Raw genomic sequence first — 12,512 nt, 5'->3', positions numbered from 1 at the left:
TTCTTCTTCCTTCCTTGAACAAATCTGTTCCCTCCCTCCATCTTTCCACAATCCTTTCCCCCCTTCTTTCCTTCTTTCTCCCTTCTTCCTTCCTCCCTTGAACAAATCTGTTACCTCCCTCCATCTTCCTTTCCTTCCCTTTTCCCTTCCTTCTTTCCACAATCCTTCCTTCCTTCCTTCCCTTCGTCCTTACTTCTTCCTTCCTTTTTGACCCAACTGACCCAATCTGTTCCCTCCCTCCTTCTATCTTTCCTTCCTTTTCCCCTTTCTTCTCTCCACCCATCTTTCCCTTTGTCCTACCTTCCAATTCCTTCCTTCCTTGACCCAGGAGGACAACAAACGGGTTAAACCATTTACTTTTAGCCTAGAAAGCTAACAAGCTAAGTAGTTATGCAACACATAATCTTCAGCTGTTTTTTTTTTCTATTTTTCAAACTAGCTACTCAACAGTTTTTCCATATACCCTTTGACAACAGCAGCTGTTTGTTTCTTCTTGATGTAAAGCACACAGGAATGCATGCACACACATCATGTACAGATTCACATCTCAGACTTTCCCCCCTTGGATTTAACTCTTGGCATCAAGATCCGCTACCAGAAGCCGCCTGTGTCCCACTTTTCCCTCCCTCGCACACATGAATCGCTCAACTTGTGACTTAAGTAATATCTACTGCACTAACACTTTGGTGTGCGTGATCTCCGTCCTCTTTTATACTCATGATAAAAAACCTCGGCGTTCATCCCTCATGATGACAGACTTCCTCCGTGTTAAGACCCCTCTGCTGAGGATCCAGTGAACACAGATGGAAGAAATGGTGAGCACAGCAAAAAAAAAGAAAAAAGAAAAAAGAAAAAGAAAAGAAGAAGCAAGAGAGATGAGAGAGAACTGGGTCACACACACAAACAGAAAACACACACACACAGATGCAATAACAAACAAAAAAAAAGGCACCAAAACAGAAACAATAGGCTACAAAAACACACTTAACGGTTATGAAACAGTGACGCTAACTCGTTTTTTAATGTGTTTTCCCACACAAATAGCCTCACTATTCAAAGTTTGTGGCAGTAAGCGTCATGCTCACTCACAACCGCAATTGGTAAATGGGAGCTCTTAAATGCAGCATTTAAGAACATCGATTTTTATGTCATTAGAAGGAATTTGGTGAGAGTTTTCTTACCTTTCGGCCTGCTTGTCCAGTCATTCCAACCGGCCCAAGAATCCCTGAGTCTCCCTGCAAACACAACAGAGCAAAGAAAGTTTAAATGGCAATAATGCAAAACAAAACTGCCTGGTTGCAGAAATAGCAATCATAAACATGCTATAACAGGAGGACGTTGTTGAAAACTAATGGAGCATGTATGAAAAGGAGGGATTTAATACCTTCTCTCCTTTAGGTGCCGGCCCAGGTGAGATGCCAGGGTCTCCTTTTCTCCCCTGACAAGAAGAGAGAACACAAAGGTTGGACTTTGTATGCGTGTAAATTACCCAACTAATTCAGAAGATTTCAATCTCTGACGACAACTGACTAACAATCGTATTATTAACTAAATTATTTCGCTCGCTAACACTTTTCATTTGGACGGGGGGAAAAAGGTTGAGGCTGTAAAAGCTTGCCTTTATAAATCACACTCTAGAATGAGTTATTTATGTGACTTATGAATTCACATTAAAAAAAAATTGGTACAGATGCTTTTCTAAGCTGCAGAGCATTATGTGGCCTCAGTGCCCCTCCAGTCACACACACACACACACACACACACACACACACACACACACACACACACACACACACACACACACACACACACACACACACACACACACACACACACACACACACACACACACACACACACACACACACATACAACAAGCTTCACTGTCAGCAGGTAACAATAATGTGGCCTCGGCACATCAAAGCTATGGATCGGAAATTACACTGAGCCCCCAACTCTTTCTTTTCCCCCTGGACTCCTGCTATTTACAACCTTGTTTCATTTATTAATGATGAAAGAGTAAAAATAGAGACTTCAAACACTTCACGATCACACACCTGCCAGGTAAAGGAAACCTGTTTCAGTTCCCACCGAGGCTTTTTTTTTTTTTTTTACAGAGGAAAGGTTTCTTTCAAATGCTTGCCTTGTAGAGTTTCTTTCACGCTCTTGCATTTCTTGAATTTATTTGATTTCTTTGGAGCTGCAAGACTGTGACATACGACAATGCTACGACTTTTACAGTATATGGCTATGTGATACGAGTCTTGCTCTTACATGAACAGTTTTGGGGGCAAATTATTTCACTTTGCATAAGGACTGGAAACAGGGACGCAGGAAGCAGCAAAAGCCAATACTGGCAAAATCTAACACAAATACATCCATTTACTAGCACCTATAAAGCTAAATAATTACTCTGTTGGCTGGGTGGGGTGAGATCCAAGAGACTCCAGGAGGTCACAGCTCCTCGCCAAGAAATAACCTGGCACATCACGCCCACATAAAACCACAAATTGTCATTTTTACACCCTTTTGTGTGGATATAACAAATGAAATCGAACATGTTAATTGGAGAGCTTTAGAGGCGCTTTTATTCGTTTTTGGACAGAGTTATTTCCCCCTCTGTTTTCCATTCTTTAAATTAAATTAAGATACCAGTACTGTAGTGTGAGATTCATGAAGACACAAGACCGGCGGTGTCGTGTCGTCCATCTGCTTCTCAGCAACAGAGCAAATAAGTGTTGAATTATTCCTTTAACCCAGACCAGGCCAACGGATGCTTCAAGCTGTTTTCTCTTTAAATGCGAAGTCCTTTAACATACAGCCACATATAATCTTTGTTTAACATGTCACTGCGTTCTTGAGGGGGTAATAATAGAAGATAAAGAAAGAATTAGGGCCATAAGGATGGGAAGATGTTTTTTTTGGGGGTGGCGGGGTGAAGGTGAAATGTGAGGAATGTGAAGAGGGGACAAAAAAGAGAGGGAATCGTATAAATTACATCAGTGAGACAAACGACAAACACAGTCCCCTCAGGTGACCCGGGGAGGTCAGGGTGTCAGTGTGACCACAGCTGCCATTTATGTAAAGGCATTTTTATAATACACTTTAAATACAGGTAGCACTCCGTCCTCACTATGTACTCTAAGCACATAGAGGCAGAGGTCAAGGGTGTTTACTGAGACATACATCAGTCCACACACACAATACGACGATGAGGATTTGTTTGGTCGCCTCCTGTTCACACTTGGAAAGTTAAGACAGATTTATTTGTGTTAGTTAGTTCTCACTTTCCGACTTGTAATGTCTTTTTCTCCCTGGAGCTCTGATGATAAATCACTCTCTGGGTGTCGAACTACAACTCTACTCCTCCTCCTCACTCGCATATATATAGAGATGCCATTCGTTTTTCACAAAGAAAGCCTATAAATGCAGAAACATACACCCACTTTTGAGTATATTTGGTCAACACACAGCGACCTCCAAGAATCTGAAAAACCCTTCCTGAACTTTCAATACCGAGGGGACTCCACACACTGACCCCATGCTGCACACATGTTAAAGTGATACAGCTCCTCAGTATTTCTCTTGCTGTTGAGTTTGTAGCGTCTCAGAGTCCCAGATGCGCCTGCACTGCTGCTTGTGAACTTAGATGGCCCTGATTCTCAAAACCATAAAACCCTATTACCTCTGTTATAGCTCTTTATGGATTCAAGCTGATATCGAGAAAAACTGAAAACGCATCATCCTCCTCCCTCACTCACAGGATCGTCATTCATATAAAAAAAAAAAAGGTAAGATAAGGTCGAAAAAGTTCTTATTAAATTAGCAGCGGAGGCATGAAGAACATGATCCTGTCATCACGGTTTTCATGTGGAAAAATCAACGTGGCCGCTGGGCAAGGTTCATTTGCGATCATCATGACTTTAGAATAAGACTGCGTTAGATACCTTGAGCCCGGGTGGACCAGGTCGGCCAGGGTTTCCATGGGGACCGGGAGGGCCCTGTGGGAAAGTCAGGAAAAAAAAGCAAAAGAAAACATAATCAAAAGGTGATGGAGATCTCAATCAGTCTTCATATTGGGGGGGGGGACAGACAGAGCTGATGGAGACTGTGGCTTTGCTACTGTGAATGAGACCAAAGAGTGGGGGTAAAGAGGGGGTAAAAGGGGGGTAAAGTGGGGGGGGGGGGGGGGGGGGGGGCAGACTGTCTGGAGAACCTCAGCCTTCATGCTACCTTAACCTACTTTCCTATACATCAACTCTGTGTGTGTGTTGAGGTATTTGGGGTTGGTGTTGGGGGGTAGAAAGCTTATGGAAAATGGGGCTCTGTGGAGCTGCTTCACCATATGGATGTGGTTTTCTTGCCCCTTGTTGCCTTGCCCTCTTCATCCCGCTTGCTGCCCCCACCCCACCTCCCCTCCCCTTTCCACACACACACACACACACACACACACATGCACACAAACACTCATTTGCCAAGCATCTTAATGAGTAACGCAGATCATCCTGTATCAAAACATCGCAAATTCCTCTCCCGGTGTGTGTTTCTGTCTGCAGTTGGCTACTAGTGTTTGGTGAGGAAAAAGGAACACAACAGCGTCTGAAAGCAAACAAAGTGAGATCTACAGTAGCAGCATGTGTGGTAACGTGAACCATCGCGCCTTGTCCAGCAGCTTCCCCCCCCCACACACACCCCCCATGGGAAGGTTTAGCACAAAACCCCCCCTTTTTTTTGGAAGCCGGAGAACGAATCCACACCAAATTTTTCTTTTGGTTTTGAACAGCGGCCGTCACACTGACGCACGCCGGGGTCTGTCTGTGTCTCCACCACCAAACATCCATCCATCCATCTAACTATCTCTCCGTCTGTCTCACCTTCTCTTCCTCTGAGTGACTTTTTCCTGTGGATCACTGACCTCACTCCTGCCCCTCGACATGGTGTTGCACCCTTGGGCCCTGAACCAACCCCCCTGCACCCCTTAATATAGGTTTGAATGGCCGTTTTCATATATACGCATATATGCGATAAAAGGATCATTCATTGAAACTCATTTGCAAATACCTGCAGAGTTATAGGCTTATCTTTTTAAAAATGTAATACTTTATAGTGTTTGTTTTCTCAGTTTTATCGACTGCTTGAGTTGGATGACTGCTTCTATATATATATATAGATAAACTGCATATAGGTTTCATGCGCATATATCCTCATGCCATATATCCTCATGAGGATATATGCGCATATATGAAACCTATATGCAGTTTATCTGTGCATATATGCTGCATATATGGTATATAGCATACAGGTAATACTCAGAAAATTAGAATATCGTGAAAAAGTTCATTCACTTCCCCATGATTGCGAACTGTACTGAACCAGACAGAGAGCTTTTAAAGGCTCAGGAACCCTTTGCAGGTGTTTTGGATTAATTGGCTGACAATTTGAGCTACAACATTGAACTTTTTCATGATATTCAAATTTTTTGAGATTCTGATTTTGGGGTTTTCATAAGCTGTAAGCCATAATAATCAAAATTCTAACAAATAAAAGCTTGAAATATCTTGCAATGCCTGTTATGAGTCTAAATAAGATATTCATTTCACCTTTTAAGTTGAATTACTTAAATGAATGAACGTTTTCACGATATTCTAATTTTCTGAGTATTACCTGTATATGCAGCATATATGGTATATAGCATATATGCTGCATATATGGTATATAGCATATATGCGTATACGTATATGAAAACTGCCAATTTTATGTATGTCACATATATTTAAACCTATATTAAAACCTATAGGTTCTTTCCATGTGGGGGGTCAAGGGTTGAACGAGTCAGAGAGGGCGGAAAAAGACCCACAACTGCTTTAAGAGCCGGGTCAGCGAGTTCCACTGAGGTGAGTCAAAACAAACCAGGAAGCGATTATGACAGAGATCTGGTCTGCAGCATTAAAAACATGTACGAGCATCCAGACATCAGCTGTCCGTTATCCTACAGACGGACCGCCCCAACATAAAAGCCCTTTAAGGTAAAAGTTTAAAACAGACATGCTGGTCGGGTGCAGACATGACAACATAAACGCCTCTTAGCTGTAACTGCTCTTCCTGTCAAGGGGCGCTTTGATGACAGTCATGTCTGATTCACGGTCTCTCATGAATGAACAGGACGTGGCTAAGCATGTGTAAGGTTCCTGTTATCTCTCCGCTGGGTGACTCACAACATGGATTTCCAAACAGACCAGCGGCTGAAATAAAAGTTTTGATAAGATGTGAAGTATTCTATCTATCTACAGTATTACGTTGTGATGTTTCACACATTTTTATTCCTCCCACACTCTCTGCTTTTCCTCTTTCATTTTCAGTTTGTACGCAGCTGGCGTTCACTCCACTCAGTTCCTGTGCCCAGAAGACGGTGTTAAGCGACGCTGTTGTTGCCTTAAATAAACTTAAACAAACTAGACATGTTTGAATTACATGCTTCAAAATTAACCCTGTGGTTCACCGCACTTTTTTAGGGGCCGTACACTGGCAGGCACGGGCTGGCACCGACGTTTTTTTTTTTTTTTTTTTTGGTCCCCGCGCTCTCGCCTCCGTGTCGTGTCCCTTTCTCTCACAACAGGTGTCTAATTAGAGAAGACCAGGGTGGGGTTGCACCACAAGCTGAGGGCAAATCAAATGCAAAACCGCCAACCTCTGAACAGCGACGCAGGGCGTTACTGCGGCTCCTGCGGTAATAATACTGGTAGCTCTCTGCAATTCATACTCATTCCAAGCTGAACCCAAATGGTCAAACTCTAAACAGATGATAGGCTCATAATGTTTCGTGTTACGGTGACATGCGTGCTGCCCACTCTCAGGATTATAAATATCTGTGCTTGAAATTCTACATTCACACCATAGGCCTACATACGCACATGGTGGATGCTTAAATCTGGGTGCGTGACATCACATCCAAGGTTTCATCGCCACAAACTGAATATTTTAGAAAAGCCCTTTTTTTTTTTAAGTGGGCTACGTTGTTGTAAACATCGTCTGACTTTCAACAGCAGCTCCTATAACTGTTAAAATGTATATATACAGTCACCATATTAAAGATAAAAGAGAGTCTGTATGATGCTGTGCCAAATTACAGCCGAAGGGCCAATGTCTGGTTAAGCAACATCAGATCAAGAGAGCATGTGAAACTGCTGGATGTCTCTATAATTAAAGATCACAGTCAGCACATACACATAGGCTACACACACACACACACACACACACACACACAGTTGCAACTTTGCCTCTAAGGATTCAGGATATATTTCACTGTTCGTTAAAGTCTCAATAGCCTTTGCTGAATGAAAAGAGCAGAATTTGCAGCTCAGTGCCACATAAATTACAGTAAAACTTCTTAATAACAGAAGCAGATGGGGTAAATGAATTAAACGGCGCTGGTGAAAAGCCAATCAGGCCAATTTATTTGCTTCAAGGGGCCAAAGTTTTGAAAGTTAAATACATCATGCAGTGACCAGAACGTATGAAAAGGGGGAAGTAGCAGCAGGTATGTAATCCAAAGGCATTATTTACAACAATAACAGTAAAAGCCTATAATAGCCATGGCCAGTTTGAAAAAGTTACAATGGAAAACTTTAAAAGCTAGCTTTACACCAAACATTTAAGATCTGGAATTGAAAAATGTATTTAAGCGTCCAATGGGGGATTGCAAAAAAAAAAAAGGTGCACTCACTGGAGCGTGGTTTGTGCCTTTTACTGTCCTGGAGACTATTACAGTAATGTTCCAGAGGAGAGATCCATGTATACAGTTTATACTAGGGATTACACAGGCCCTTAAAAAGCTGATCTGTCCCCTGGTGTTACCAAAACAGCCCAACACACTGGGCCTATACGCATGCAGAGCTCAACACCTGAAGCTCATCTGAATCTGAAAGCGTTTTCATTGTTGTTGGGGATGTGAGTTCACTTTATACGTGCAGGTGAAGCAATGTTGTGGAATGAGGCTTTGTGGCAGAGAGGGGGGAGAAAAAAAAGGAGGTTTTGGAGGGGAAGCATGAGGAAAGATGGGGCGATTCAGCCAGACAAAGACCGCTTTTGATGCAGCGAGGTTCTCCAGACGAATCCGTTCCCCCCCGTCGTCAGCCCCCTCGGATGGATGGATGGATAGATAGATAGATGGATAGATAGATAGATAGATAGATGGATAGATGGATAGATGGATAGATGGATAGATGGATAGATGGATAGATGGATGGATAGATAGATAGATAGATAGATAGATAGATAGATAGATAGATAGATAGATAGATAGATAGATAGATAGATAGATAGATAGATAGATAGATAGATAGATAGATAGGGGATTGTGCAGGCAGCGATGCATCCGCCGTACGTTTCCCCCTCTCACACCCTCCTCCTATACCACCGTTGTCATCGTTGTGTACACCTACAAACAAGACTACATCGAGGTGCTGCTTCGGCATACCGGCTATAGGCTATATGGGCTGTATAGGAGCTTTCTGTACTGGGCTGGCAGCGGTTGCCGCGGCGACGGCGTCTCACACTCATATGTGTGGGATCAGAGGTCAGGGTTCATGGGTGGTGCTCCGGTTGGGCTCAATGAGTGCTCTGTGTGTCATCATACAGACTTCCAGTAATCCAAGGCTGCAGAAGGTCAGGAGAGAAAAAAGAAAGAGAAAGAAAGAGAGAGAGAGAGACTGTCCTCTCCTCAGCCAAAAAAAAAGAAGAAACCCTGTGGCTGGTATTTAGCGTTTCACGTAGAAGAAGATGCACATGATCACAATCATGCGTTTCCACCTGAGAGCCTGCAGCCTCGGTGATTAGCAGCGTGCGGCATGAGTTCAGGTGTGGATGGTTCATTATTGCACCGATCGACTTGGATTTCTCCTCCAAAATTGAAACCACACTGTCGTCTTGGCCCCGGATGAGCCAGCAGTTTGGACAACATATGTGTGCATCTGTTTGCTAGTGTGTGTCTCTGTGTTTGCTAACAGACACACACACACACACACACATACTACACATGCATGGAAGCAGCGGTCATTAAACTTGATAAACGCTTTTGTTTACAGGAAAGCTCCATAATAATCCGCCACTCTTTAGTCTTTATACAGGCAGGTCATAAACACGGTCACATATGTGCTACACGCCGTGGGATTAGCGCTAGCGGCATGTATACTTGCTGTGTGAGCGATGTGTCTATGTGTGTGTGTGTGTGTGGGTTAAACTCACTGACTGCGAGGTCAGAGTCAGACACTGGCGGCGTGTTTGCAAGTGACCCCCGTTAAGGCGGCATCAAAACCAAAAGGCCTTTACAAGTGCTTTTTTATTGAAGAGACTTGTTTTCATTGTTTGCGCTTCGCAAACCGACGACTTCCACTGACAATGACGCAGGCGGTTCAACAGCTGGTCTGACAAAGGCCACGTCTAAGCCGCCAGGATGTAAATCAGTGCGAGTGATTGGTGATTGGTCGATACATACTGCTGAAGAAGGAGGTTTGACATGGACATGGAGGCTCTACCAAGGTTAAAGGGATAGTTCAACATTTTGGAAAATTGGCCCATTGCCATAATCCCTATAGTCATAGCAGTAGGTTCGTTACCTTTAGTTGTCGGTGCAAGCTATTTTTAGAACGGCGGAGCAGAGCCGTGAGCTGCTCAGAGCTACTGTATGCTATGGAGGCTAATGGGATTTCTTGGTTTCCCTCATCAAACTCATCAAATACACAATCCAACAACTCCAAAACGCTCTGGTGGACAAGTTGTGACCTGCACATTCACCACGCTATGAGACAATAACAGAACATTACGAGACAGAGTTGTTTTAGAGGTAAATTCATGCAAAACCGCTGATGCGCGTTCCTGTCAGGGGCAGTTTTCCGGCAAGCAGTCTCTGCATTTACCTTGAAAACAACTCTGTCTCGTAATGTTCCCTTATTATCTCATAGCGTGGTGAATGTGCAGGTCACAATTTGTCCACCAGAGCGTTGTTGGATTGTGTATTTGATTAGTTTGATGAGGGAAACCATGAAATCCCATTAGCCTCTGTAGCGTAGCTCTGAGCAGCTCACAGCTCTGCTCCGCCGTTCTAAAAATAGCTTGCACCGACAATTAAAGGTAACAAACCTACTCCTAAAACTATAGGGGTTATGGCAATGGGCCAATTTGCCAAAATGTTGAACTATCCCTTTAACACAGAGTCATAACTCTCTGCCCTGAACGAGTCCAAGCTCCAAGCAAAGCTCATTCTGCAGTGCATATTTGATGTTAAATATTTTGTGTGTGTTTCTGTTAATTTGTCTTGATAGTCCTGAAAGGAGAAATTGTTCTTGAAAGAATGAAGCTAAATATGGGGTGTATTTTTAGAAAAACTGCTGCTCGGTTACAAAAAACACACAGCTCCACTCAGAATCGTACTTCAACAACACTTGGCTTGATTGAGTGCACTCAGCCCTGTGCTTAGATTGTTACGCTCACTTTAAGTTTTATTCCAGGTAAGTTTGATTTGGATCGCGCAGAATCCAGCAAGGCCGATGCTGGAGAACTGCTACTAGTGACGCGACGGGAGGTGCTGCTGCGGCTTAAATAGCTTTAATTAGAGCCAGACAAAGACCTCCTTATACATCTATAGAGGTGGGGGGGGATCACAGACTTTAGCCTAAGAGTCTCTCAGACACAGGCGGATACAAAAAAACAAAGACAGAGGCGCATTCATCCTAATATAGACAGTATGTGTGCACAGAGTGATGTGGAATAGAAACATCAATAATCTATATTTGATGCATTTAGATGATTCTGTTGTCTGAACGGACTGAGGGGTTTGTTTGCTTAGTGATTAACACAAGGAGCCAGGGACTTCTAGGACAAACAGTTTACACCCATGCTAATGCCTTTGAGGCTGTACTTTGTGCCACATCAAGTTTAGGCAAATTAAAAATGGTGCTAAAGGAAAAAGAGAGGAGATCCGAGTTGTTAAAATGCATCCTCAGGGGAGCGTGAATGTGTGTACTCGGTTTCACAGCAGTGTCGAGACATTTCATGCCACACTGCAGATGTCAGGCCTTAATGGAGGTGCTTGAGGAAAAGTCAAGGCATCATTAACGTCATTAGGATTCACCTCCAGGGTACAGTAACATGGATGACTGTACTAAATTTCACAGCAGTGCATGTGAAGGGCCGTCGAGAGATATTTCAATCTGGAACTGAAGTGCTGGACTTGAAACCGCGTCGCTATCGTGTTGAGGAAGTGAGGGAGAATTCCTGAAAGAAGACCCAAGAATGAGACTATATCTATTTAACTGCCTTGGAGAAAGAGGCCTTTCATTAGCCCAGAATGGGATTCCTATGAAGTGTCGGTGCAGCCTGCTGCAACAGCTCAGTGAGGAGAAGAAAGTCCAGTGGAGCCATGTGTTCTCTGTCTGTTTACAGTGCTTTTATTAGGCATCCTGTGGCACAGGCAGCCTTTTGAAAGGCCGTCTTTATAGGAGCTTTCCTGTTTATGCTTAGGGGTGGGAGGTCAGCACTCACAGCCCCGTGCTGAATATGGTCAATCTCCCTGCATAGGAAAACTTTGTGTGTGAGTATGTGTGAGTATGTGTGTGTGTGTGTGTCAGCTGGGTGATGGGCGGGATTTAAAGTGATGTGGGAGCCGGGCTTTGGCAGGTTATTATTGTAACGACAGAAAACGGTCCAGGACTTTGCCTTAGAGGCTGGAACACACAGATACTGTCCTCTCTGTCCTTGTCTGTCTGTTTTCCTGAGTCACTGCTCTGCCAAAGGGAGGTTATTACTGACTGTTTGCATTTGAGCTTTCGGTCAACATGTATACGTCAGCAGCAGCAGTAGCAAAAACACAAACAAACACACACACACACACTCACTCACTCACTCACTCACAATAAAGCTAAATAAAGACACACTTATTAGCATAGTGGAATTTTTTTTTTTTAAACTTGGGATTAAACAACCAGACAAATTTATTTCTAGAAGTTGGAAATGGAAGTGCGTTTGATGTGGCTCGAGGGCAAGTGAGGAGACTTACCCGAGGACCCCTCTTGCCTGGCTGGCCCGGCTTCCCTGGAGGTCCTGCCAGTCCCTGGAGAGAGAGCATTCAGTCAGTGCTGCACGCTAATATAAAACATAGATGATCTTATATTCTACACCAAAGGAACCCCCTTGCAGCCTATCAAACCCATTGGGTCATTAAAACGCCTTTGTTTCCACGGACAGCTATAGGCCGCAGGGTAGAAAAGTGACACCTTTTCTCTCTCTGAAGTGACTCAAGGTGATGAAAGTTCAGCTTTATCCACCAGGAAGCTCTGAGGCTGTGTGGCAGGAAACCGTAGAAACCCTAGAAATAACAGGTCATTTCCTGCGCCACTCAATGCCCCCTGTGTGGTTCTTTCTATCAGCCTCGTGCTCATTCGTTTTCTTTTAATCAAAAAAGAGGCAAACGAGAGAGAGGTGGGGGGAAAAACAGAGCGCCCCCGTGGCTTCTGTGG

At 43.7% G+C, this 12,512-nt stretch overlaps 1 protein-coding gene across 1 annotated transcript in view; it reads right to left on the bottom strand.

The window, feature by feature from the left end:
* Window positions 1-12,512, bottom strand: part of col27a1a (collagen, type XXVII, alpha 1a) — a gene marked incomplete at both ends in the record, with an annotated part of 75,620 nt that overhangs the window by 46,317 nt on the left and 16,791 nt on the right. The window contains 4 exons of the mRNA XM_083984231.1: window positions 1,182-1,235; window positions 1,385-1,438; window positions 3,948-4,001; window positions 12,053-12,106. Coding sequence (XP_083840357.1) covers window positions 1,182-1,235; window positions 1,385-1,438; window positions 3,948-4,001; window positions 12,053-12,106 — 216 coding nt within the window. The remainder of the gene's footprint in view (window positions 1-1,181; window positions 1,236-1,384; window positions 1,439-3,947; window positions 4,002-12,052; window positions 12,107-12,512) is intronic.

The sequence above is a fragment of the Trachurus trachurus genome (genome assembly GCF_905171665.1).
Source record: "Trachurus trachurus genome assembly, chromosome: 12".
NCBI lineage: Eukaryota > Metazoa > Chordata > Actinopteri > Carangiformes > Carangidae > Trachurus > Trachurus trachurus.
The sequence above is the reverse complement of the archived record's forward strand: the minus strand, read 5'-3'. Positions and strand labels throughout refer to the sequence as shown.